The 25,585-nt window shown below is 38.3% G+C and overlaps 1 protein-coding gene across 1 annotated transcript in view; it reads left to right on the top strand.

Moving 5' to 3' along the window:
* Nucleotides 1–25,585, top strand: part of topaz1 (testis and ovary specific TOPAZ 1) — a 102,219-nt gene that overhangs the window by 50,770 nt on the left and 25,864 nt on the right. The window contains exons 9-12 of the mRNA XM_077195545.1: nt 22,413–22,505; nt 23,662–23,777; nt 23,878–23,944; nt 24,129–24,300. Coding sequence (XP_077051660.1) covers nt 22,413–22,505; nt 23,662–23,777; nt 23,878–23,944; nt 24,129–24,300 — 448 coding nt within the window. The remainder of the gene's footprint in view (nt 1–22,412; nt 22,506–23,661; nt 23,778–23,877; nt 23,945–24,128; nt 24,301–25,585) is intronic.

Raw genomic sequence — 25,585 nt, 5'->3', positions numbered from 1 at the left:
CTCTTTTTCACACCGGTTGTGCCATTCGGCGTTTGTCCGTGGCCCCCCCCCCCCCTATAGATTATATAGATATCGCGATATATCGATATCGTGAATTATTTTGGCCACAATAATCGTGGTATGAAAAATCTAACATCGTAACAGCCCTAAACAACTGTCAAATTAGTCGATGCCCACATCCCTAATATGGAGGGGATTAGGAGGAGAAACAGTTAGACAGACTCGGCAATAGAAACTTTTGAAAGATAACACAGACGGGCCATGCATCAACATAAATTAGACATTTTTCCAACTTGCACATCCTCACCATCAGGGCTGGGACAATAAATTGACGCATCACGATTCTCAAATGATTTGTGGATTGATTCCTAGATTTTCTGTATGCATCTTGATTCTCTCTCCAATCGATTCTGAGCTTAGTTGTTACCCGCAGATGGCGCTCTAGGCTAGTTTTTAACCGCACGCTCAAATGCTCACGTACACTTTGTGAAGAGCGCTTGAGCATTTGGTTGAGTGCGAGTCCACGCAAGTGGTTAAATGTACTTGGACCTCAGAATGCTTTTATCATACAAAATCTATGTAAAAACAGCCCACTGTCAACGCCCTTGTAATTCGCTTGAACCTTTTTTGAAATTTATGAATGATTATTTCATACACTGTGTGCAGAATTATTAGTCAAGTGATTATTTTGACCATATCATTTTCATGCATTTATTCCAACTCCAAGATGTAAACTTAATTGCTTATTGGATTTAAGCATTTCAGGTGATGTGTTCTTGTGTATTGAGGGAGGGTGTGGCCTAAGGAGATCAACACCCTATATCAAAGTGTGCATAATTATTAGGCAGCTAATTCTTCCTTAGGCAAAATGGGCCAAAAAGAGATTTAACTGACTCTGAAAAGTCAAAAATTGTAAAAAGTCTTTGAGAGGGATGCAGCACTCTTGAAATTGCTAAAATATTGGGGCGTGATCACAGAACCATCAAACGTTTTGTAGCAAATATTCAACAGAGTCGCAAGAAACGTGTTGAGAAAACCCCCCCGCAAATTAACTTCCAAAGATTTGAGAAAAATCAAACGTGAAGCTACCAGGAACCCATTATCCTCCAGTGCTGTCATATTCCAGAACTGCAACCTACCTGGAGTGCCCAGAAGTACAAGGTGTTCAGTGCTCAGAGACATGGCCAAGGTAAGGAAGGCTGAAATCCGACCACCACTGAACAAGAAACATAAGTTGAAACATCAAGACTGGGCCAGGAAATATCTGAAGACGGATTTTTCAAAGGTTTTATGGACTGATGAGATGAGAGTGACTCTTGACGGATCAGATGGATGGGCCCGTGGTTGGATCAGTAATGGGCACAGAGCTCCATTTCAACTCAGACGACAGCAAGGTGGAGGTGGGTTGATTGTATGGACTGGTATTATTAAAGATGAGCTAGTTGGACCTTTTCGGGTTGAAGATGGACTCAAAATGAACTCCCAAACCTACTGCCAGATTTTAGAAGATAGCAGTCCTTCAAGCAGTGGTACAGGAAAAAGTCTTTCAAGAAGACCATGATTTTTATGCAGGACAATGCTCCATCGCATGCATCGTAGTACTCCACTGCGGGGCTAGCCAGTAAAGGCGTTAAAGATGAAAGAATAACGACGTGGCCCCCTTCCTCACCTGATTTAAACCCTATTGAGAACTTGTGGGCACTTCTTAAATGGGAGATTTACGGTGATGGAAAACAGTACACCTCTCTGAACAGTGCCTGTGTTGGCTGTTTACATAAACAGATCAAGAAACTGACAGACTCCATGAATGGAAGGCTTATAACTGTTATTGAAAAGAAGGTTGGCTATATTGGTCACTTTTTTATGTCAGAAATGTTTATTTGTAAATTGAGTTGTTTGTTTATTATTCTCACTTTAAGAGATGTAAATAAACAAGTGAATTTTTCATTTTCAAACAATTTTCGTTTTTCATTGTGCTGCATTATAATTCTGCACACTAAGGGCTGCCCAATAATTGTGCACACACAATCTTCTCCTAAGAAAGCCAAAACCTCACTTTTACTTCCTTAAATATTCAGGGTGGAGGTTTATTAACATTTTGGATGGACTGAGAGCACTGTAGTTGTTCAATAATAAAATTAATCCTCAAGTGGTGTGTGTAAAGGAAATGGAACCAAGCAGATTACGGCTGTTTCTAAAGCACGCAGAGCCATCTGGTGTTAAAAACTAAGCTAAAAATCTATTGAAGAGAAAATCGCGATTCATACTGAATCCAGAATCATTGGAGAATCGCAATGCATCAATTTATTGTCCCAGCCCTACTCAGCATGATTGTTCACTGGTTTTCTTAAGTAACAGTTTCTTATTTATTTCAAAAGGGGAATCTATTAGACTGTGGCTGTCAAATGTGGCTTTGCTGAGCTTATACGGATCTGGCTGTGCTGCAATATAAATGAAACCCTATTCGCTAATTGATGCAAAATTAGGGTTATTGAATCTTATTCTTGTGACAGTTTTACATTTGTATTGCCAAAAAAAATTATGCGTTGCTTATAGGGCTGTAACGAGTACTCGATTAAAAAAAATCCACGATTGCAATTTACCCGTGTCGAGTAACCGCGAAAATGCCGGATGTGACGCATTCCACAGACAAGAATCCGTGAACCGCATTATTACACAGTTTTCTAAGGCTACCCAATCTATTTAAAACCATTTACAATAATAATATAGCATAGTGCTATCATGAAATCACAAAGGCTGCGAATCAGTTAAAAAAATATATGCGCTCCCCCTTGTCTTGGGTTTCTCAAACTCCATCTATGCATGCTGTGAGTTTGTCTGCTTATAACTTTCATCTGCACGCAGTACACTTTATACGATTACCGGTGTTACACAGTGTTCAGTCGCAACACCTTTTTCATCACTTGCCCACCGCGGCACCGAAAAAAAAAGAAAAAAGTTTAAAGCGTTAAAAATATTAATAATAATAATAAATTTTATTTGTTTGGCGCCTTTCTGGACGCTCAAGGTCGCCTTAAAGAAAGGTACATTAGAACAAAAATAAAAACTAGCTATATTAACAACTAGCATAAAAACATGATAAAATACATCATACATAAATCATACATAAGTCATCATACATATAAAGTATCATACATCCGTAGTCACAATGAGTAAGCTTGTCTAAACGGATGAGTTTTGAGTGTGGATATTTAACGCAATTACGCAGTATCCTTTGAGTCCTGCCTATTTAACACACACACACACACACACAAACACAAACACGGACCACAGAAAAGATGTGCGTCAGAATAGAGTTCTCTTTCGGGCTTGAACAAACCATAACACAAAATTATGCCAAAATGTCCATTTTGTCGAGTGTCCTCATAAGAGCAGTCTTAAATTATTTAAATAAAGTCTTAAATGAACGTATAGATTTGTGAGAAAATGGGGCGCGTTTCAGATTGCGTCTCTGTCAGCAGCGGCTAGTCTTAAAGTGTCATAAATGTTAATCAAAGAACAAAGGTAAAAGACTACATTACTCACTCAGACCCGGCGCCAGGAGGATCATTATACCGGTAGCCTAATAATCATGAATGCACTCCGCTATCTTTTAACACATCTCTGGCGAACGGCTTCTTCACGCTAAAGAAAAACTCAGTGTAAAGAAGCGCAGTGAAATTCAGCGACCTATGGTGTTTCCTGATGGATCGAGGTTGTTCGATAACTTCATTTTATACGTGCAATTCACACGAGCTCTAAGCACATGCGAGACTGCTGCAAGTAGTCAAACTTTAGTAATGAAACAGAAAATCAGAGGGAATAATTTCTTTAACCCTTTCACACGTAAGTTTAAAATATCCTAACTGACTCCCCAGAGTGAGTTTTTCAAGGCGACCGTTATTTAGAACTTGTCACTTTAATGTTTCCATGGTGATGCGTCATTGCTTGTCACGTGACACCGCACAACCCCAACACAGCGCTGAATGAATGATGATCTGCTTTTGTCATTTTTCCTTTTTTATTAAAAATATTCAGAAATGTATTAGCTATAAAATTAAACACTGATATTCCGATTGTCAAATATATGCAAGTGGATGTGTTCTGTTGTTTAAACACCTTTATAACGATCGCGTACAGTTTAGCAGTATGCGCGATGGGCGGCGCCATGTTAGTTTGTTTCACAGTTCAGAGGATCGGATCTGTTGGATTTACAACACGTCAATTCCTACACTTCTCACGAAATACATGAAAGTAAGTGGACGGTGAACTGGGAGAAGAATAGGGTAAAATGTAAAGCTATTTACACAATGTATATCTGATATGAATAAAACGTGTCGTCTTATTATAATGGAAAGGATTATTATTGCCGCTTTCATAGACATCAGTGTGTATTTTACAAACTCAAAATCATTGTTTTGCTAGTACTTATATGTATTTATACATAAATAAACATTATGTGGTTGAAAACACTCAATAGTTGTGATGTATGACAGCACTGAGGTCGTCCGTCTCTGGACTCAGAGCCAGCCAACGCGCGAAAGCACATTTAAATTTAGCAGTTGATCACGTGATGCACACACCGGTGTGATTGTACGCTCCAGGGACCAGCCAAGACTGATCACACCGGTGTGATCGTACGTGCTAAAGGGTTAATGTATTATTATTATTATTTTTTTAATTTTTATCCGGTTGGCCAGTCAACGCGCTGACAGACAGGACCGAGCAGGTAATATTTAACATGAAACAAAGTCTCAACTTTCAAATTTGGTCAGTCAAAGAAAATTAAACAATAAATAGGCCTACGGTTTTGTGGCTCTTTAATGTGTCGTGACAGATTGCCTCAGTTAAAGCCCAGTTCAAATCCACCAACGTTAATCTACTAACTCTCCTGACTGCTTTGTCGGAAAAAATGGTGGATTTTTATTGGTCAGATCACATCTCAATCAAGCTCCCTGACGCTAATTTAAAAGTGAAAGTCAAGTGCACACTGCCGCACCGGCTTTTTATAAGTGAAGTAAAATAAAAGTGTTTCATTTTCAAATTAGCGCCAGTTCAGGCCACAATAACAAAACAGTGCTGCTCTGCACGACCGCACCATTATGCATGCCCGTGCAAATGCGCGCATTTTACGTTTGCCTTTAAATTAGCGATTTAAAAGCACCCACCGGTGATACTGGTATTACCGGTGTTCTCACATGTCGATTAACCGGTGGGAAAATATCCTCACGGTCACATCCCTAGTACGCAGTGTGCGCCGTTTCGTAAGATTCGTAGCGCAACTCATTAGTAAATCTACGCCAACACTGGAGAATACATAAATATCTTTCTGAAATATATGCAAATTGTTGTTCATTCGCGATTTCAAAATAAAAGTTTAACCCTTGCACTGAGTTTGCATGTTTTGACGTGCACATGTTATTGTTCAAGAAATTACAGCAGCTTTTGCATTTCTATTGTACAGAAGGGACCAAATATTAAAGATTAAGTTGATATTTGAATAAAATGTTGTTTGGCCAATATTAAACAAGGATTTGATCATGCCTTAATGTAACCAAGTTTATGTTATGTTTAAGTTATGTTTATATTAATTTATATAATTTATTTTACATTGTGTATTTTAACAGCATTGTTCAATAAAACCCATATGATTACTTAGATAATTTATGTGAACAAATAATTATTGCTTGTTTTTATATATTTAGGTAGCACTTTACAATAAGGTTCATTAGTTAACATTAGTTAATGTATTAACCAACATGAACTAACAATTAACAATACATTTGTAACTGTATTTATTAATCTTTGTTAATGTTAGTTTCATTTTTTGTTCATGTTAGTTCACAGTACATTAATGTTAACAAATACAACCTTTGATTTTAATAATGTATTAGTAAATGTTGAAATGAATATTAACTAAGATTAATAAAGGCTGTAGAAGTATTGTTCATGGTTAGTATACTAAGGTAGTTAACTAATGAACCATATTGTAAAGTATTACCTAATTGTATTTTTAAGCAATTTTAAAGGCTGGGGTTCATTTGGATCTATTTTTATTATCACAATTTTTTATCCGATTAATCAGTGGAATAATCAGTAGAATACTCAATTGCTAAAATAATCTATAGCTACAGCCCTAGTTGCTGAGTACATTTAAAACAATGTAAAATTAAAATAGTACATAGCAACATAACTTAAATTAAGAACAGAAGCCTCTCTCTCTCTCTCTCTCTCTCTCTCTCTCTCTCTCTCTCTCTCTCTCTCTCTCTCTCTCTCTCTCTCTCTCTCTCTCTCTCTCTCTCTCTCTCTCTCTCTCTCTCTCTCTCTCTCTCTCTCTCTCTCTCTCTCTCTCTCTCTCTCTCTCTCTCTCTCTCTCTCTCTCTCTCTCTCTCGTGCACGCTGGGTCTCTTTTGGCCAGTTTGTTTGTCTGTCTTGCTGGCACATCGAGTCTCTCTCGTGTAGGTAATGTAATGAAACATTTCAGGGAAGCAACACTGCTTATTATATTGTATATAATACTGTATATGCTGCTGCGTGTCATCCACACCAATTGCAAAAACCTACAAAAAAAATTATGCCAAGTTTTCGTTACAATAAAAATGAGGTTGATCGCGAATAATAGAGATCTGTTTCTCCTGTTCCACTCAAATGTGTTTCTATAGAGTTGGCTGGGATGCTTAGCCCAACAGTTCATGTTCAGATAATATAAGATGGTTAACAATCCTAACAAACTGCTCAAACATTCTAAAACCCACTTGGAACATTCTTGAAACACTTGGATTGAACACTTCAATGTATTAACAACTTATGTAAAACCTTTAAATGCATTACAATATCTTATATAACTTACAATATCTTATATAACTTACAATATCTTAACTATCTTATATAAATAACTTAATAAAATACATTTGGACACAGAGACATTTTTCCTGAAACAGACTTTGCCTGTGTCTTCTCTGTAAGTTAAAACCCCTCATCATCAGTTAGCCGACACTCTCTAGATCAGGGGTCTCAAACTCAAATTTGCTGGGGGCCACTGCTGTGAACGAACGCTCATAGGAGGGCCATTTTAACATTCAAGCACAACAAGAAAGCACGAAGAAAGCTTCATGACCACAGACGTGAGAGCGACAGGTCTGTAGTCATTAAGTCCAGTGATTTTGGGTTTTTTGGGAACAGGAATGATAGTGGAGCGTTTGAAGCAGCAGGGAACTTCACACTGCTCCAATGATCTATTGAAGATCTGTGTGAAGACCGGTGAAAGTTGGTCAGCGCAGGCTTTTAAACAAGCAGATGAGATGCCGTCTGGGCCTGAGGCTTTCCTAAGTCTTCTGTTTTTTGAAGACTCTGCTCACGTCCTCCACACAGACCTTAACCCTCAGGGGTCTGAGGGATTTTCTGGGTCCTGGAGGTGTTCTGACATGCTCTGACAATTGTGCTTTTTTCAGTTATTTATAAACATGTTAATGGCAAAGGTGTAAATTCACTCTATATAGCACAAACGGGGCTACGGTAATATGTGAGCAACATGTATGTACATGTTTGTATTTTTGAGAGAATATTGTTTGTGCATGGTTGTTGAAAAAAATAAAACTTAAAGTGTCTGAAATAAGGCCACAAAACACATACTAAATATGTGTCCACAAGACTTTTGACTAATGGAAGTTGTCGCCTAGAGTTTTTGCTTCAAAATGATCTGACAATCATCCTGCCTAATCATTCACATAACACAATAGATCCGGGCTATTCAATTGGCGGCCCGCGGGCCAGGTCCGGCTCGCCAATCATCTCCATATGGCCCGAGGCCACCCCAACCTCCTTCCTCTTCTTTTCCTGGCGGTGCGGCTAAATTTGGTTAGATATGCGCGAGACCGCAGTGGCGCCTGCAGCTGTAGCTATACGCACTGTGTGTGTACCAAGAGCGTTCCGATTGACCTGAGAAACTTTTTTCAGTCCGAATATTTCAGCAGTTATTATGTGTGTGTCCCTTATTTCTGTCGACTGAACCAGCGATATCAATCATTCCTGGTTTAATCATTTGGTTCGATTATTTCCTTTCCATGAATTGGCCAAACGCGCTTGCATAACGGTCTGAAACGTTTCGGATTCGTTCGGACCGTTCTGTCACTGAATCACCTGAAGCTGTTTCTCGGTCAGTAAGAACAAATAGCGCTGTTTTCAGTTGTTTCACTAGTTTACTTTGAACTACGCAGTGCGGCCCAGTGGATAACGGAACGCAAGCTCAAAGGAGTTGCGTTTACTCCCGGTCCCGGACACTATTATTAAACATTGCTGCGACATCCAGTGAGAAGCTTTTCAATCTGACACATCTCTCTGTTACAAACCACAAATCACTCAATGATTTTAACTAGTTTTAAATCGGATGAAACAGCCTCAACATTCCCAACACGACTGATGACTGTAAATAGCAGAAACATTGTGCCATGAACGAAGTTAGAAGACTAAATCCCTAATCACCAGCCTTACAAACATTTACCATCAATGTACTGTAGTAATTTACCATGGTTTGGGGAGAAATGTGGAATATTTATATTGAATACTATGTTATAGTCATTTATATTGCATTACATTTATTAGGGGGCTAGAGAAATATATAATTAATTGTGTGTATAGTTTTTACCTGTTTAGGCATTTTTTATACAGTGGTAGTGAGTGAGTAGCCATGCATGGTTTTACCTATGGTTACGAAGTCTCACTGTCAGAATATTTTAATTTAAGCCTATAATAATTATTAATAAAATAATTCTAACCAATAGAATATATGATCTTGTATAATTCATATATTTGTACATAGCTGTAAATAAGTTATTTATTATGGTCTGATAAATCTGCATACTGTTGGCTACCACATTTCCGAGTAAATAGCCTAAAATACTTTTATGTTTACTTTAGCTTACTTATTGATACTGTTATGTTTCAATAAATAAGCTAAACCCATCGGCCCACCTCAACTTTTCGATTTAATAATCCGGCCCTCGAATGAAGCTAATTGAATAGCCCTGCAATAGATTTATTAAAATTGTGAAAAACATTTTTTTGTTTGCCAAGGCAATATGCGAATGGGCGTCAACTGCCCAACCCCCTTGTGAATAATTAGTTGGTTCACACCTGAGAAGACAAAGACCCTGCATAGTAATGAGCCTTTCATTCAGGTGTGAGAAAGAATGCGAGGACCAGACCTATATATATATATATATATATATATATATATATATATATATATATATATATATATATATATATACACAAACACACACACACACACACACACATATATATATATATATATATATATATATGGGTCATTATACGAAAACGTGCCATTTCCCACTTTTAATGTTTGATTTTCAAATTACTGTTTTGAAAATCTTTAAGCCCCTTTTTCGATGAAGTAGATCCTTTGAGATATTTTAGATTAAAAATTATGATGATTCTGCGGATGTAAATGTAAACCAATTGTTTTATTAAAACATTGAAATTCCATTACAATTAAATGATCATTTGAACATGTTTGGCCTTAACAGAATAAGCAAAAACTATAAAAACTATAAAAAGTTTAAAAAGTTTGGACATTACTATTTTTAATATTTAAAAAAAAAAAAATTAAGAGTAACACAGTCACACATCTTTATGCCACTCTTGAAAACAGTTCCTGTTCAACTGAAGACATAAGTGAACATTGCATGCCTGGCATTTCCATGGTGTTAATTGCTTTTTACTACGCACTGCTTTGCAATGCACACATGTGCGGCGACCAAGTGTGGCAACATCCCTGCCTTCTGATGGCAGCTCAGCTCCTGGAACCGGTACATGGTCACTATTGGTCCGTTTTGGTGCTGTTTTCTGTGACACACCACAGAGCTCTGTGATAAGTTGCTCCATAAACTCTTTATGAGACAAGTTACCATGTAGCTCTTTGTGCACAATGAAAGAGTCATTGTTCCACTTCATGGTTTTGTGCTGTGTTGTGTAGTACTGTAACAGCTGATCAGACAGGTCAACGCCCCCCATGTGTTTGTTGTATGCAGTCACAGGTGCAGGACATGGAAATGTCTTTGTCCTCCATGTATCTTGTGTTTTCACCCTCCTCTGTGCAGTGACTCCCGTATAGGCAGGATATACCTGTATTCACAAACAGTGCATAAGGCAGTAAGCATGATAATTAGTGTCATAGGCTAACCAAAACTAAACATTTGCGAGTATCTATGGCCCATATAGACCGCACGCATTTAGGGATAGGCTACACAATGAACGGATTGTTCGCGAACGACACACAAACGAATGAACTTACATTTCAAACATTTACACCGGTATTCACAAACAAGTATTTACGCATGATAAAGTGTCATAGGCTAACCAAAACTGAACATTTATGTATAAAATATATTGTATTTAGACAGTATCACGTATTTTACCGGAGTCTGAAATATATTTCTCTCAATCACATAACCTAGCAGTTATTCGCGAACAAAAATGCATTACACATAAGGCAGTAGGCTAATTAGCATGATAATCAGTGTCATATATTATTTAAAACTGAGTGAAATATATGTAGGCTGATATACAAATATGTTTAGAGAATATCACATTTAAAAAGTTTACACGAGCGTACACGAATGTTAGGGATATTGTGAGGCAATATTTCCTATGTCAAAAGCTAGCCAAAACTAGGCAAAATATAGTCTAAAAATTCATTTGAGCTCTATATGATCAGAAAAGGAATTATATAACACTGAACAACTTACTCCAAACTTCTATACTCGGCGAGATCAATTCGTTCTTGAAAATGCAGCCGTTCGTCGTCCGAGTCGCAATCTTCCTCTGAAGAAAAGGTGAATTCTTCATCGCTGTCCAGAATCATCTGAAGGGCCTCTTTGTCGGAGTAGCGTGCTGCCATCCTCAAAACGCGATGAACTATCAGTGAATCTGATAAAGAAACTTCGTGTTTTTATGGCATTGATCGGGGGGGCGTGCCGCGTGTGCTATGCATAGATCGCCTATTTACCATGTGAAAAGCTCTGGGGGCGTGGCGGTCTCAGCTCATTAGAGATAATGAAGGGAGACCGAAAAAACTGTACCTCTCCTTGGTTTCAAACGGATTACATGAACTGGAAATATCAATTTTTTTAGTAAATTACTTAATTTAAAAGAAGAGAGTTTCAGCTTCATAAAGAGACATCTCTCGTATCTCTGTGACAAGTATTGACAGAGTTAAAGTTCATTTTTCGGACGTGTTTCATAATGGACCTCACTGACAAAACGTGCATCATGTTTATTTTTCTCTATTTGACGAAAAGCACAACACTTTGTTTTTATTGTGAGTACCCACACATAAAAAAGACACAGGATCTAATAATGTACTTATATGTAAGATCAAAATCAACAGAGTAATTTGAGTCTCTTTTGCACTGATAAGGAAAAAAGTGAGCTAGTATCGCCGGCGATACCGCCGACCCCAGAGGGTTAAGCTTTGGTTGGATGGCAGGAGGGGGGAGGGGGGGTGTTAGTGCAGGAGGTGATGGTGAATGTGTGAAGTGCAGATCAGACCGGGTGTGTGGTGTGAATGAGGGCTTTTCAAACCGGCAGTAAAATGAATTTAAATCGTCAGCCAGGTGTTGATTGTCCACAGATCGAGGGATGGTGACTTGTAGTTGGTGATGTTCCTCAGGCCATTCCAGACTGATGATGGGTCGTTGGATGAAAACTGTTTTTTCAGTTTATTAGAGTAGTTCCTTTTAGCAACTCTGATCTCCTTTGTCAATCTGTTTCTGGCCTGGTTATACAAGATTTTATCCCCACTTCTGTAGGCATCCTCTTTGGCATGACAAAGGTGTTTGAGTTTCCCAGTAAACCATGGTTTATCATTAGTGTATGATAAGAATGTCCTGGTAGGAATGCATGTATCCTCACAGAAACTTATATATGATGTTACAGTATCTGTGAGCTCATCCAGATCGTTGGTAGCAGCTTCAAAAACAGTCCAATCAGTGCAATCAAAGTAAACTTTTGGAGGTTTACTTCACTTGCTGAAAAGTTAGCTCTCATTTACTTCAGATTATGTAACTAACACATTTGTGTCATACTTAAAAAATTTAAACATCAGTATATAAAACAGATATTTAACAATTTATTTAATATAATTTTAACAGTTAACTCTTTTCCCCTTACTTTATTTTTAACTTAAATAACTTGTCAAAACGTTGCACTGAACAAACAACCTTGCAGTGAACACATGCAATCCCTGAATACATTTGAACACTATTCTATTTCTTGCCAGACACCTGGCAGCGCTTCTGCTCACACAACTGAGCCACGTTTGCCCTGATGGAGGTCACAGTTGAAACCCTGGAGCAGCTTCATTATGGGCATCACTGAGCTCTACTTGCATTTATTGAAGTTCATAGTTGAGAAAAGTTTCTCACACAGATATGTGCTATCGAAAAGGCACATTACCCAACTGAACATTTTGGACAGCTCTGGGTAGCATGGAGGTAACTGTCTCAAAAACTTTCCAGTCCTGTCTGCTTTTCCCTGTGCCTCTTATTTAGTTTTTAGCTCACTGTTGCACTGCAAGTCAATAAGTTCCATTTGCAACACACTTGGGACACTCTCCAAGTCAGCTGAGAGGGGATCTGCGAACAGCTGGAAAGTGTCACGGTGTGACTTGAAGTCAGCAAACCGCTGATCAAATTCCTCCTGTAGGTTGTCAATAGCAGAGGCATATTCATCACCACTGAATGCTGTGTCCTCCGCCACATGAGATCTGCATGTAGCTTTCACACATTCATATGCTGCTATGATGAGCTGACCAGGACCCTGGAGCTTCAAGTTAAGGATGTTCAGCTCCTGTGTTATGTCCACTAAGAATCCAAGGTCCATGACCCATTTAGGATCATCAAATTCGCTTGGTGGCGCTACTCTAGCTGTAGCGACAAGCAGCAGGTGTGTTTGTTTGACTGCATTTTGTTTGTCAGAAGTGCTATAAGTTTCCTGTTTTGATTCGCTGTTTAATGAAAATGGACTAGATACTATTGTTCATTCAAGCAGTCGTCATGGAGATATACTACGCTGTCATCTTATGGACTTTATGGATTTACTATGTCCAAGGCGAACGCAGCCAGCAACGTGAGCCGGTAAGGACATATTCTCGAGAATGTTTGATGCGATGGGACAATCCGTGTATGGGAAATATATATTTGGACCCGCTTGTATCTGAAGTCATTCTAGCTGAGATCTCTAGGCGTAGGTCTCCTGGAAATGATCGCAAATACTCTCGCAAAGAGAGGAAGCGAGGAAGGAGAGGTGGCGTCCGACTTCGGTTAAAACGACAAAAAATACGCCGTATTCCGCTCCCTTCAATAATACTCGCAAATGTTCAGTCGCTCAGAAACAAGATTGATGAGCTTCAAGCAAACTCGAACTATTTACAGGAATACAGGAACGCCTGTATTATGGCCTTCAGTGAGACGTGGCTGTCGTCTAAAGACACCGACACGGATTTATCGATCAGCGGCTTTGGGGCGTCAATTAGGTTGGATAGAGACGCAGAAGTCACAGGGAAATCTCAGGGTGGTGGTGTGTGTGTATACATAAACCAGCGGTGGTGCAGCAACATCACCGTCAGGGAAAAGATATGCACTCCTGACATCGAACTGCTTTCCATCTCCGTTCGCCCGTTCTATCTCCCGAGAGAATTTCCCCAGATATTTGTGACTGTAATATATATTCACCCCAAAGCAAACACACAAACTGCTGCCGATATCATTCGCAAAGTGACTCAAAGACTTCAATCTCTTTCCCCGGATGCCCCGTGTCTGCTTATGGGGGATTTTAATAACTGCAAACTGTGTAAAACCCTCAACTTTTATCAATACGTCACATATCCAACTAGGAAAAATAAGACTTTGGACAAGTGCTATGGTTCAATTAAGGAGGCTTATAAGGCCTCCCCTCTGGCTCCCATAGGATCCTCAGATCACTGTACTATCAATCTCACCCCGGTGTACAGACCTATGCTTAAAAGGGGGGAAGTTAAAACTAGAGAGATTGAGATCTGGGAGGATGAGTCTGTTCTGAAATTACAAGGTTGTTTTGATTGCACCGATTGGTCTGTCTTCATTAACTCTGTTTCGGATATTGATGAGCTTGTTGATGCTGTATGTTGTTATATTTCTTTCTGTGTGGATTTTATTATTCCCAAAAAGCATGTCAAAGTGTATGCAAATAATAAGCCATGGGTCACTAGCTCACTGAAACAAGTGTTAATGAAAAAACATAGGGCTTTTCATAAGGGGGATGAGCGTGAAATTAGGGAGGCAACTAAGGAGGTCAGAGCAGAAACCAAGAAGGCTAAATTGCAATATAAAAATAAGACAGAGGAAAGACTGGGCAGTAACAACTTGAAGGTAGCATGGGATGGTGTGAAAACAATGATAGGCTTGCAAAAAACACATAATAAACCAGTCCAATTTCCAATGTATAAAAATGATAGCGAGTTAGCTGAAGCGCTGAACACCTTTTTTTCACGTTTTGATATTCATGACTTCTCGGACAAACTACAGAAAATAACTGAGGAACAGGCTCAGGTAGAATATATACCTTTCTCAATCACAAAGGAGGAGGTTAGGTCTGTATTTAAGAGAATTAAGGTAAATAAGAGTCCAGGACCAGATGGAATTACTGGGAGATTATTGAAGTGTTGTTCAGAGCAACTCTGTGGGGTGTTTGCTGACATTTTTGAGATGTCCTGGGAACAGGGAAGGGTCCCAATGGCTTGGAAGGAGTCTATTATTGTTCCAGTGGCAAAGGGCAACTCTGCAGGCACATTAAATGACTTCAGACCAGTGGCATTGACTTCACTGGTCATGAAGTCATTTGAAAGGATAGTAAAGCGGCTTCTGCTGTTCAGGGTGGGTGGGGCCCTGGACCCCGGGCAATTTGCATACAGGGCTAGCAGAGGGGTAGAGGATGCCCAGATTACACTTTTAAATCTCCTTTATAGTCATTTAGAGGGTCCTGGTACACATGCCAGGCTCTTGTTTTTAGATTTTTCTTCTGCTTTTAATACTATCCAGCCACATGTTTTAGTCAGTAAATTATTATCAGAATTTAATATTGAGAGTAATCTTGTGAGCTGGATTATGGATTTTTTTAACAAATAGAACACAGCGAGTTAAGGTGAATGGTTGTCTTTCTGAAAGGCGTGTCTCTTCCACTGGCTCTCCGCAGGGTTGTGTACTTTCACCTCTACTATATATTCTCTACACTAACGATTGTAGGAGCCATTATAGCAATAGACACATCCTGAAATATGCTGATGATACAGTTATTGTCAGTTTACTGCAGAAACATGAATCTCAGCATGGGCCAGTGGTTGAAGAGTTTGTCAGTTGGTGCGACAGGTCTTTTCTCCAGCTTAACACCTCTAAAACCAAGGATATGCTCATAGATTTTAGGAGAAAACAACTTGGTTCTCCTCTACCCACCTATATAAAAGGAATCAGCATAGAGGTGGTAGAGCAGTATAAATATCTGGGTACTGTGATAGACAGTAAACTCAAATTTGACACAAACACAGAGATGATCTGCAAAAAGGGACAACAACGATTGTACTTCCTAAGGAAGCTTAACTCTTTTAATGTTGATAAGGTTATCATGTCTTTATTTTATAAATCTTTTATTGAATCTGTCCTTTCTTTTGCTTTTATTGCCTGGTATGGGGGCATCAGCCTGAGGGAGAAAAATAACCTCAGCCATATTGTGAAGGTGGCTGGTAAGTTAATAGGCTGTCCACAGGTTTCCTTGACAAATATTTATGAGAGGCAGGTTATGAGGAAAGCAGATGCCATAGTGGACTGTGTAAATCACCCCCTTCATTGTTCTTTTGAGGTCCTCCCCTCAGGTCGGAGATTTAGAGTCCCTTGTTTTAAGTCCAATAGGACAAAGAACTCCTTTATACCAAGTGCAATTAGGTTGCTAAATTTGCACAATTCTTTGACCTAGATGAGTAGTAGTGTATAAGTTTTTAATTAGTAGTTTGTGTTGTTTAATTGTATGTGTATGTGGTGTGTACCTGTTGTGTTACCTGTATGTTTACCTGGCTGCAAGACAAGTTTCCCTTAGGGGACAATAAACTGAAACTGAACTGAACTGAATTCAGGAACATCCATTCTGCCATCTTCCATGAATCTATTCACCTCTGCTCTTAGCTCAAAAAAATCTCTTCAAGACATTCCCCCTGCTGAGCCAGCGCACCTCTGCAAAGTAAAGTACATCGCCCTATGTTGACTCAATTTCTTCTAAAAAGGCCCGAAACTGGCGGTGCTGTAAACTTCTCGACCTGATGAAATTGATACATTTCAGGACAACAGACATGACATGTTGATATTTCAAGCATTTGCTGCACAGGGCCTGTTGGTGTATAATGCAGTGCAGAACAACTGCTGGATCTGCATTTTCCTCTTTTAACTTTTTTTGTGCCAGCGCTACCAATCCGTTTTTTTTGCCTGTCATAGATGGGGCGCCATTAATGCCTACCAGTCTACCAGGTACGGCCGTGCATTGGACACAAACTTAACAACTCCGTCACTTCAAATTGTTCATTAATACCCCTGATGAAAACGGCTAGCTGCGCAATGTCTGTTTTGTCTGTGCTTTCGTCAAGCGCCACAGAGTACGCAGTGAAAACTCTAGCTTTGGCGCGCAACTGATCATACATGTCACTCGACAACTCGCTAATCCGCTCTGCCACTGTGTTTGCCGATAGAGAGAGATTGTTGAACAAGCTCTTCTTTTCTGAACATAGAATATCAGCGACTTTTAAGATACAATCCTTCATAAACTGCCCTTCAGTGAACGGCTTTCCTGCTTTAACGATCAGCTCACTCACCACATAACTTGCTTCAACTGCAGCATCAGCATCCTTTTTGGCTTTGTGGAAAAGGCTTTGCTGGGATGTTAGCTCTCTTTTCAACTTCATGGCTGTTTTTTCTCTCTCGTCTGCCTGGTACTTCTCATGCTGTTCTCCATGTTTAGTTGAATAATGACGCTTGAGATTATACTCCTTTAGGACTGCGACTTTTTCTTTGCATATCAGACAGGTAGCATTTCCATTAAACTCCACAGTAAAATACTGCAATGTCCATCTTTCTTGAAACTGTCTGCGTTCATCATCCAATTTTCTTTTCGTTTTGGAAAGAGACACATTTTCGTTTCCGTTAGCAGCAAACAAATAAACTCCTAGGACCAAAATCAGCTCTCTTATCAAATATGCCGGAATGCGTTTTATTGTAAAATAAATAAAAAAATTATTGTAAAAATGCCGGGCTGTAAATGGCCCCCAGGCCGGCAGTTTGAGACCCCTGCTCTAGATGAAACAACGGCAATTTACACCTTTGTATTGCCCACCCCCACCATGGAGCTTACTGAACTGTCCCAACCCCCCCATACTGTTAGGAGGTGAGCGTTTGAGGCTGACTACAAAAAGCAAAGAGAAATTGCACATGATCAATTCAGTACTACGTGTATACACTACATGTATAAAAAAGAATTAAATAATTTACAAGTCTTAGTATTTTTGTCATAATACTTTAATAAATATTAAATATTTCATTATTTCAGTGATTGAAGAGTTCAAACACAGTCAGATGAAATGCTACAAACTTCCTACTCCTATTGTGTCACCCTGCAGACACTTCATCAACAATGTTGTCAACCCAATGAACAATGTTGTCAACGCAATAATGTTTATTCAGGATTTGAACTCATGCCATTGACATTGTTGACCGGTTCTCTATCACGTCGAGAAGTTACCCAGCAGCAGGGCTGTGTTGAAAAAATCGATTCACCAATTCTGAATCGATTTTCATATTAATTTCTAAACATCGATCCGTAATTCAGATGATCGATTTAATAATAGGCCTACATTTTCCCCGTTAACTTTAACTTGCCGCGTCATTGAATTCACGCATACCCGCGAGGTGGAAGGACATTACAACAACGAACAAGGCGGTCAGTAACGTTAACCTGTTAATAACCAACGCCCCCCCCCCCTCCCCAGTGAATAAAAATTCATATTCAAATTTCTAAGCAACCACTGAAATGGAATAACACAAAATAGGTATCATTTTAAAGCTTAGAATCTCAGCTTTTTAATGCATCTAATCACTTTGATCAACTCCTAACGAGTGCTGAGTAATCCCTCTAAAACGGAGTGTACCGCCAGCTGGGGCCACCTAGCTTCGATAAAAAATAATAATCATATTTTTCAAAAATATTACCTTGATCAACTTAAAATAGGTGTCATTTGAAAGTTTAGAGTCTGAAATTTACAATGAATGTAGCCAATTTTATAACTTCCTAAGTAGTGATGAGTTATTTGCTGATAAATAGAAAAATTTTTTTTCATAATTTATGAAGTAGTACATACTACAATATGTCAAATACATCATACAGCTCAGATAGTCATGTGCCATATGTCATTTGAAAGGTCTCAATGAGTAGAATAGAACAAGCATAATTGTTTCGGGCTTTTTACTAAACTTGAGTGAGGTTTTGTACAAGAAGCCCCTCAAGAGACCATAGGTAAATCATATAAGGATGCATAATTTAAGGCACATTTCCGTTCGTAACTTCATTAAACATACTCCGGTTGTGGGAAATGACATATCATTATTTACAGCAGATTCTTACGATTAAAATGAGTCCAAACTTAACATAATCCATCACTCAGAACTAAAGATATTCCTCATGGATTTCTACCACAAAGAAAATCCACAGACGCACGTAGCCAAGCAAGGTAGCTTAGACTTGGCCTTTTCACTCGTATCTTCATGAAAGATACATCGATCATGAAAAATGACATATCGTTATTTACAGCAGGGGCTCACGATTAAAAAGAGCCCAAACTCAATATATTCCATAAATCAGATCTAAAGATATTCCTCATGGCGTTCCAACACAAAAAATACCACAGACGTACCTAGCCAAGAATATACTGGTGAAGCACTCGCGTTGGTTTTTCGCTTATAACTTCATGAAACATGCACAGATCGTATGATATTGCACAACATTATTTTCAGCAGACTCTCACGATTAAAAAGAGCCCAAACACAGCATAATCCATCACTCAGATCTTAAGATACTCCTAATGGAGTTGTAACACACGCACCCCCACAGGCGCACATAGAGCCTTGTATATAGATGGAGCACTAATGCCGCGATTTCACTCATAACTCAATGAAGCAGGCATAAAGCGTGTAAAATGGCACATCATTATTTACAGCAGATTGTTAAGATTAAAAAGAGCCCAAACTCACCATAATCCATCACTCAGATCTAAAGATATTCCTTATGGACTTCTAACACATGACTTTGCACTATGCGCACCAATGAAGTAGCAGTAGCAGTGATGCTGTTGTTTTGATGTGACGTTTCAGCTCATAACTCCATGAAACATGCATGGATTGTGAAAAATTACAATTACAAAAATCGATTACAAAGAGCCCAAACACAACATGATCCATTTCGTTGATCACGAGATATACCTCACGAAGTGATGCATGCTTGGCTAAAAAACATGTCTCTCATCTTTCCGGGATGCAATGTGTTTTCCAATGTTTCCGGAGCCATCCGTGCTTTTTTCAAACGTTGGATAACACAAAATATGTATCACCTTAAAGCTTAGAATCTCAGCTTTTTAAAGCATCTAACAACTTCGATCAACTCTGAACGAGTGCTGAGTAGTCCCTCTAACTCTGAGGGCACCGCCCGCGGAGGCCACCTGGCTGCGAAAATATTAATTATCATATTTTTCAAAAATATTGCCTTGATTAACACAAAATAGGTGTCATTTGAAAGCTTAGAGTCTGAACTTAATAGTGAATGTAGCCAATTTGAACATCTCCTAAGTATTGCTTAGTTATTTGCTAATAAATAGAATTTATTTTTTCCATAATCTATAAAATACTTTTTTTTCTATGTACTGCAATGTGCCAAAAACATAATACAACTCATGAAACATTCACAGATCGTTGAAAATGGCACATCATTTTTTTACAGCATACTATTAAAATTAAAATGAACATAATATATTGCGTTTATGACAAGATATTCTCCATGGAGGAACAATTTTAAAAATGCCCATTAGGGGGCGTCAATGACTAAACAAAAAGCCTGTCTTGGTTCCAAATGCTGTAACTTTTGATTCCTTTATCCAATCACCACACAATTTTATCCAGATGCAGCTCATATATAGAGGGAATTCACCAAAAAAGAATTTTTGAGCTACCATATTTCCTTCCAGAGTTATTCCATGTCAAACAAGAAATATGCAAAATCATAATAAAAATTATATATATATTTTTTGTCTTTTATCAGCAGTTTCTCAGCAGGAGAATGTCCAAATGTAATGTAATTTATATTTTCAAAAAATTTGAAAAGTGTTCTATCAAACAATACCTCCCTTTTGACTCTCCTTGTTACAGTTTTGGAGTTATGAGTCTGTACTTTTATGCGTGTCTCTCAGACAAAACAACTCAAAAATGGCTTCAGTGCTTAACAGGTTAAGCAAGCGGTTGCTTTGAAAACTCCAGAAACGCCCAAAGCTGCGATCTGGCACCATTTCGGGTTTAGAACAAGCAATGCAGAGAACGAACTGACAAAAGCAAAGCAATTTGCAAAGCCTGCCAAATGGAGGTGAAGTATTGTGTAAATACTACTAATCTCAGGAACCACATGATGCGACATCATCAAGACATCATATCCAAGCCCGCCACCGGACCGCAACAGATGACACTGAAACAAACTCTACAACTGGAAACTAATTCTGCACGCTCTGTCAAAATAACTGAGGCGATTGCGGGCCTCATTTGCAAAGGTATGCGCCCGTATTCTGTTGTTGTGAACGTGGGATTCAGGCGGTTAATGAAGGTAATGGAACCAAATTATGTCATTGTGTCAATGCTTTTTTCAAAAACACTTATCTTAATCTCGAAGATCGGATCAGATCAGATCGAATCGAATAATGATAATCGATTCAAGATCTTGAGAATCGGAATCGAATCGATTATTGAAATTTGAATCGAAACCCAGCCCTACCCAGCAGTCCCTTTTTTTCAGCAGTACCCATGTCCGCACATGCGTGACAGAAGCGCTCTTCATTCATCTCAGGCTAAACTGCACCTTGGTACGTAGCCCCTAAAGGGATCTTTGCAAAAACAAAAAATATACATGCCTCTGCGTGCACACGAGAAACATTTTGCGTGCTCGCGAGAAACTATTGCGTGCACATGGGAATTTTTACATGCTCATGCGTTACAATTTCCATTATGTATACTATAACATATTTCCTTTGTGCATCTCAGCTATATTACTGTGAAGAAAATGAGAGCATGGATGCACATTAATTAACTGAGCATTAACTATTTGCTCAATTTGGCTTTCATTAGGGCAGTACTTCTAATATCAAGGCCTTATCTCAAATTTAACGCATCCTATTTGCCAAAATCAAGGGCCCATAAAAAAAAGATTGTTACAGTAAAAACTGCTCAAAATGTGTATTTTCTTATGGCAGTGCATCATATTTTGGGCCTTATGTCCAATTAAACGAATGTAACTGGCGGCTGAGAAACTGCTGCGAAATGGACTGATGGCGCAATATGCGGCTGAGTGTTTATTTTCCTATATGCTATGTTTTCTGGATCATAAAAAAGATTAGCACAGTAAAAAGTGGTAAAGTAAAACGAAGAACCAATTTAATATAAAAAGTGTTTAACAATGTTTTTAATTTGTGGACACTAGTATTTTTCTTCATGTTATGTGCAGGGCTCTGTGTTGTATAGGAATAGATGTCAAAAAGGACAGATAACGAACAAGTACGTACATGACCTCTTGAAATACATCAATGAGTTATATAGGAGTAATCAACCTTTCATATCATTTTATTTATTATATGGCATAATACACACCATGTTTAATAATTTAAAATACTGGCTAGTAGGCGTACTGTACTGTAAAAAGTAAGCACACTTCATGCACTGCCGTCACTGTAATATTTCACTGTAAAAGTAGTCAAATAGCTGGAACATTAAGCATATATATAAATAATTAGCAGAGATTAAATATTATGTCTTATTATTATTGTTGTTGTTGTTGTTGTTGTTACTACCAGTAATTTATTTGATTACTTTATCTTAATTTAAAAGTAAAATGTCACAATTTCAGCCTTACTGAGCAATGTTGCAAACGGTCCTTTTTCACCACTGGGTTGTATTTTACAACTGTGGCCTTGTAGCGGTGGTAATAGGCATTCTGGTTGACTACTTACTGTCTATATAATGCATAAATATATACTTTGTTTTTCTTATGTCTTATATATTTTCTTGTGTCAGCCTCCTCCTGAGATTATGTTGGCTGTTTTTAAGCTTGTGAGGGAAAGAGGTCTGATCAACACTGTCCCTGAGCTCATTCTCCTCACCTCAAAGGTAATGCTCTCTTTCAAAGCATTAGATCAGGGGTGCCCAATCCTGTTCCTGGAGATCTACCTACCCGCAGAGTTCAGATCCAACCCTGAACTGTCTGTAATTATCAAGTGCCTTTAATAGGGATGCTCATATTGACCGTTTAACCATTAACCGAAAGTAAAAAAATTAACCGATTAATACTACCAGTTAAACGGTTTAAAAGTTAAAAGTATTTTTTTAAGGTTTTTTGTTTTTTTGTTTGCTGCATGGTTAAATACATACTATAAAAAAAATACTATATAGCCTATATTTGTAAACTCATGGGGCGCATCGACACGTGCAACCACACGTGCCTACAGACATATTTCGCTGAGTAAGCAAAATGAAGCGAGTGAAAAGTACTGTGTGGGACCATTTCGACAGAAAGGGCGATGAAGTTACTTGCAAAATGTGCTACGTGGTATTAAAATACAGCAGTGGTACAAGTACAACGCAATATCACTGGCAAAGCAAACATCCACAAGCAAGTGAAAGGCGCTTCCCAAAGCTGGCCACACTAGCGAGACGTTATCTCTGCATTTCTGGGATATCTGTGCCATCGGAGAGAGTGTTTTCTGCCGCGGCTCTAACAGGCTGCGCTCCAGACTAACCCCACATCATGTAGACATGTTACTTTTTAAAAAATAAAAACTAGACAAGGTGTGGATTGAGGTAGGCCTGGTATTTTTATTTGACGGAAAAACTTAGTCTGACTGAAAACAAACTGGCGTTTTAACAAATTGCCGGTTTTCAAAGCTTCAAACGGATTCAGTGTTTTCTTTTAGTCATCTTAATTTGTGAAGTTTAAAAAAATATATTTAGTGTAGGCCTATACCTTGGGGTATTTTTAGCGGGTCACAGACACTCGTCAATTTTATTTTTATTTAATGCGAATTTAATCGGTCGGGAAAACTAACCGTAATGAGCATCCCTAGCCCTTGATGATCTGGTCCAGTTGTGTTTGATCAGGGTTGGATCTGAAGTTGGCAGCAAGGTAGATGTGCAAGAACAGGTCTGTGCATCCCTGCATTAGATCATTATATAATATAATGGAGATAAGTGATAGTGTGTGTGCGCTCTGCAATTACAATTTCAGATTAGCCATAATGCCACATTTAATGTGTGTTTATGTATTTAGATTGTTGAGGCAGGATGTGTATTCAGTGTGGATCAGTGTGAGGTCATGCAGAGTCATCTCCAAATGATGCTGGTTACTAGACAACAGATGGATATTTTCCTTGCTGTTAAATGCAGGTATTCTCGCTCCCAACAGCAGAACAGATAATAGTTTTATCATGTTACATTACCGAAAAACCATGACATGATGTCACACATGCTCTGTTTTTGTTTGTAGAGCTCTGGCGACTAACCCTCACACATCTGAGCTGTCGGATCTGGCCCAGGCTGTTGTTAGAGTTGAGGTAAGATCATTACCTCATTTCCATAGTACTTATTTACACTTTTACATTTGCTCACTCTTGTTTGTTTCTCTTTGTTTTTTTTCCCCCATTTTGTGTGTGTGTGTGTGTGTGTGTGTGTGTGTGTGTGTGTGTGTGTGTGTGTGTGTGTGTGTGTGTGTGTGTGTGTGTGTGTGTGTCTCTTCAGATGCTGAAGCATCAGGATGACTGGGCTGGATTGGCACTAGTATTCTGTGGTGTTTGTGTGGGTTCACACAGTCCCCCCGAACTTCTCAGGTTCTGCTGCTGCGTTACCATGGCGCTGCTGAAAGAGCCCAAAGACAAACTCACCCTACCATATGAGCTGTTTGCTGAATCAGGTACATACTTACTCGATTTCATTGATAAAAATTTTGTTTTGTGTAGTAATTCATACGTAGATTACCATTTAAAAGTTAGGGGTTGGTGAGTTTGTTTAAATCTTTTTGAAATGAGCCTTATGCTCATTAAGGCTTTATTTAACTGGTCAGCTGTAAAACCAGTAATATTATTACATTTTAAAATATTTTTATATATATATATATATATATATATAATATTAAAATGTAATTTATTCCTGTTATGGCAAAGCTGAACTTTCAGCAGCCATTCCTCCAGTCTTCATTGATCCTCACATGATCCTTTAGAAATCATTTTAATATACTGATTTGCTGCTTGAAAACTTTTCTTATTATCAATGTTGAAAATGGTTTTGCTGCTTAATATTTGTGTAGAAACCGTGATGCACTTTGTTTCTAACTTAAATCAATTAAAAAAAATGAAGTACAGCAATGATTTAAAAGTCAACGGGCACCATTTATGCCCATTTGCATGTTCATAACTGTTTTAATTAGATCTACTAGAGTGTTTACATCATTTATTATTAAAAAAAAACCCGAATCACTTTCATATAATGTTCATTGTTGCAGCACCTGCTTTCATCCTCTGTCTGAACGAGGGCTGTCGCTAACGATTATTTTAGTATTCGTTGATTATGTTGATGATTAATCGAGTAATTGGATAATGTTTTTGTGGCAATAAAAACAGACGTAAGTGAACAATAGCCTTTAAAATGACTTAAAATACATAGAACATTTGAGTCAATAATAATTGGTTCAAATAAAGTATCAAAAGCAAGAAATCATATGATTTCATTGAACAACACTGTTAAAATGAATGTAATATACATAATATGGACATGATCAACTTGTACATTATTATGTATTATAACAAATGCCTGCAGAGGGCACCAACTGAGGGTGATTGTTGTTACACTTTACAGTATGATCAAATCCTTCTTTAATATAGGCCAAACAACATTTAATTAAAATGTTCACTTAATCTTACATTTTTGTCATCTAGATAAAAACCCTACAGCCACTGTAGGGCTTTGACTTCGAACTTCGTTATTCGAATATATATACATATATAAAAAAAAGATATTCGAACGAAAATTAGGCAGCCTTTAATATTCGAATCTGTTATGTGCATTTATTTATTTTTGTAAATGGGTTTGCTTGAAACGTTGTTTTCAATTCAAATTCTGAATTTTTTTCACGCCTGGTGAAGTTCTGAATCGCAAGTTCATTCACAAGGCTATTATTGGTCATCTGGGCCAACGTTAGC

Source organism: Siphateles boraxobius, unplaced genomic scaffold (assembly GCF_051911475.1).
Source record: "Siphateles boraxobius isolate OS27281-9 unplaced genomic scaffold, OSU_SipBor_1 33, whole genome shotgun sequence".
In the NCBI taxonomy this organism is placed as follows: domain Eukaryota; kingdom Metazoa; phylum Chordata; class Actinopteri; order Cypriniformes; family Leuciscidae; genus Siphateles; species Siphateles boraxobius.
This window is presented reverse-complemented; position numbering and strand designations above follow the sequence as displayed.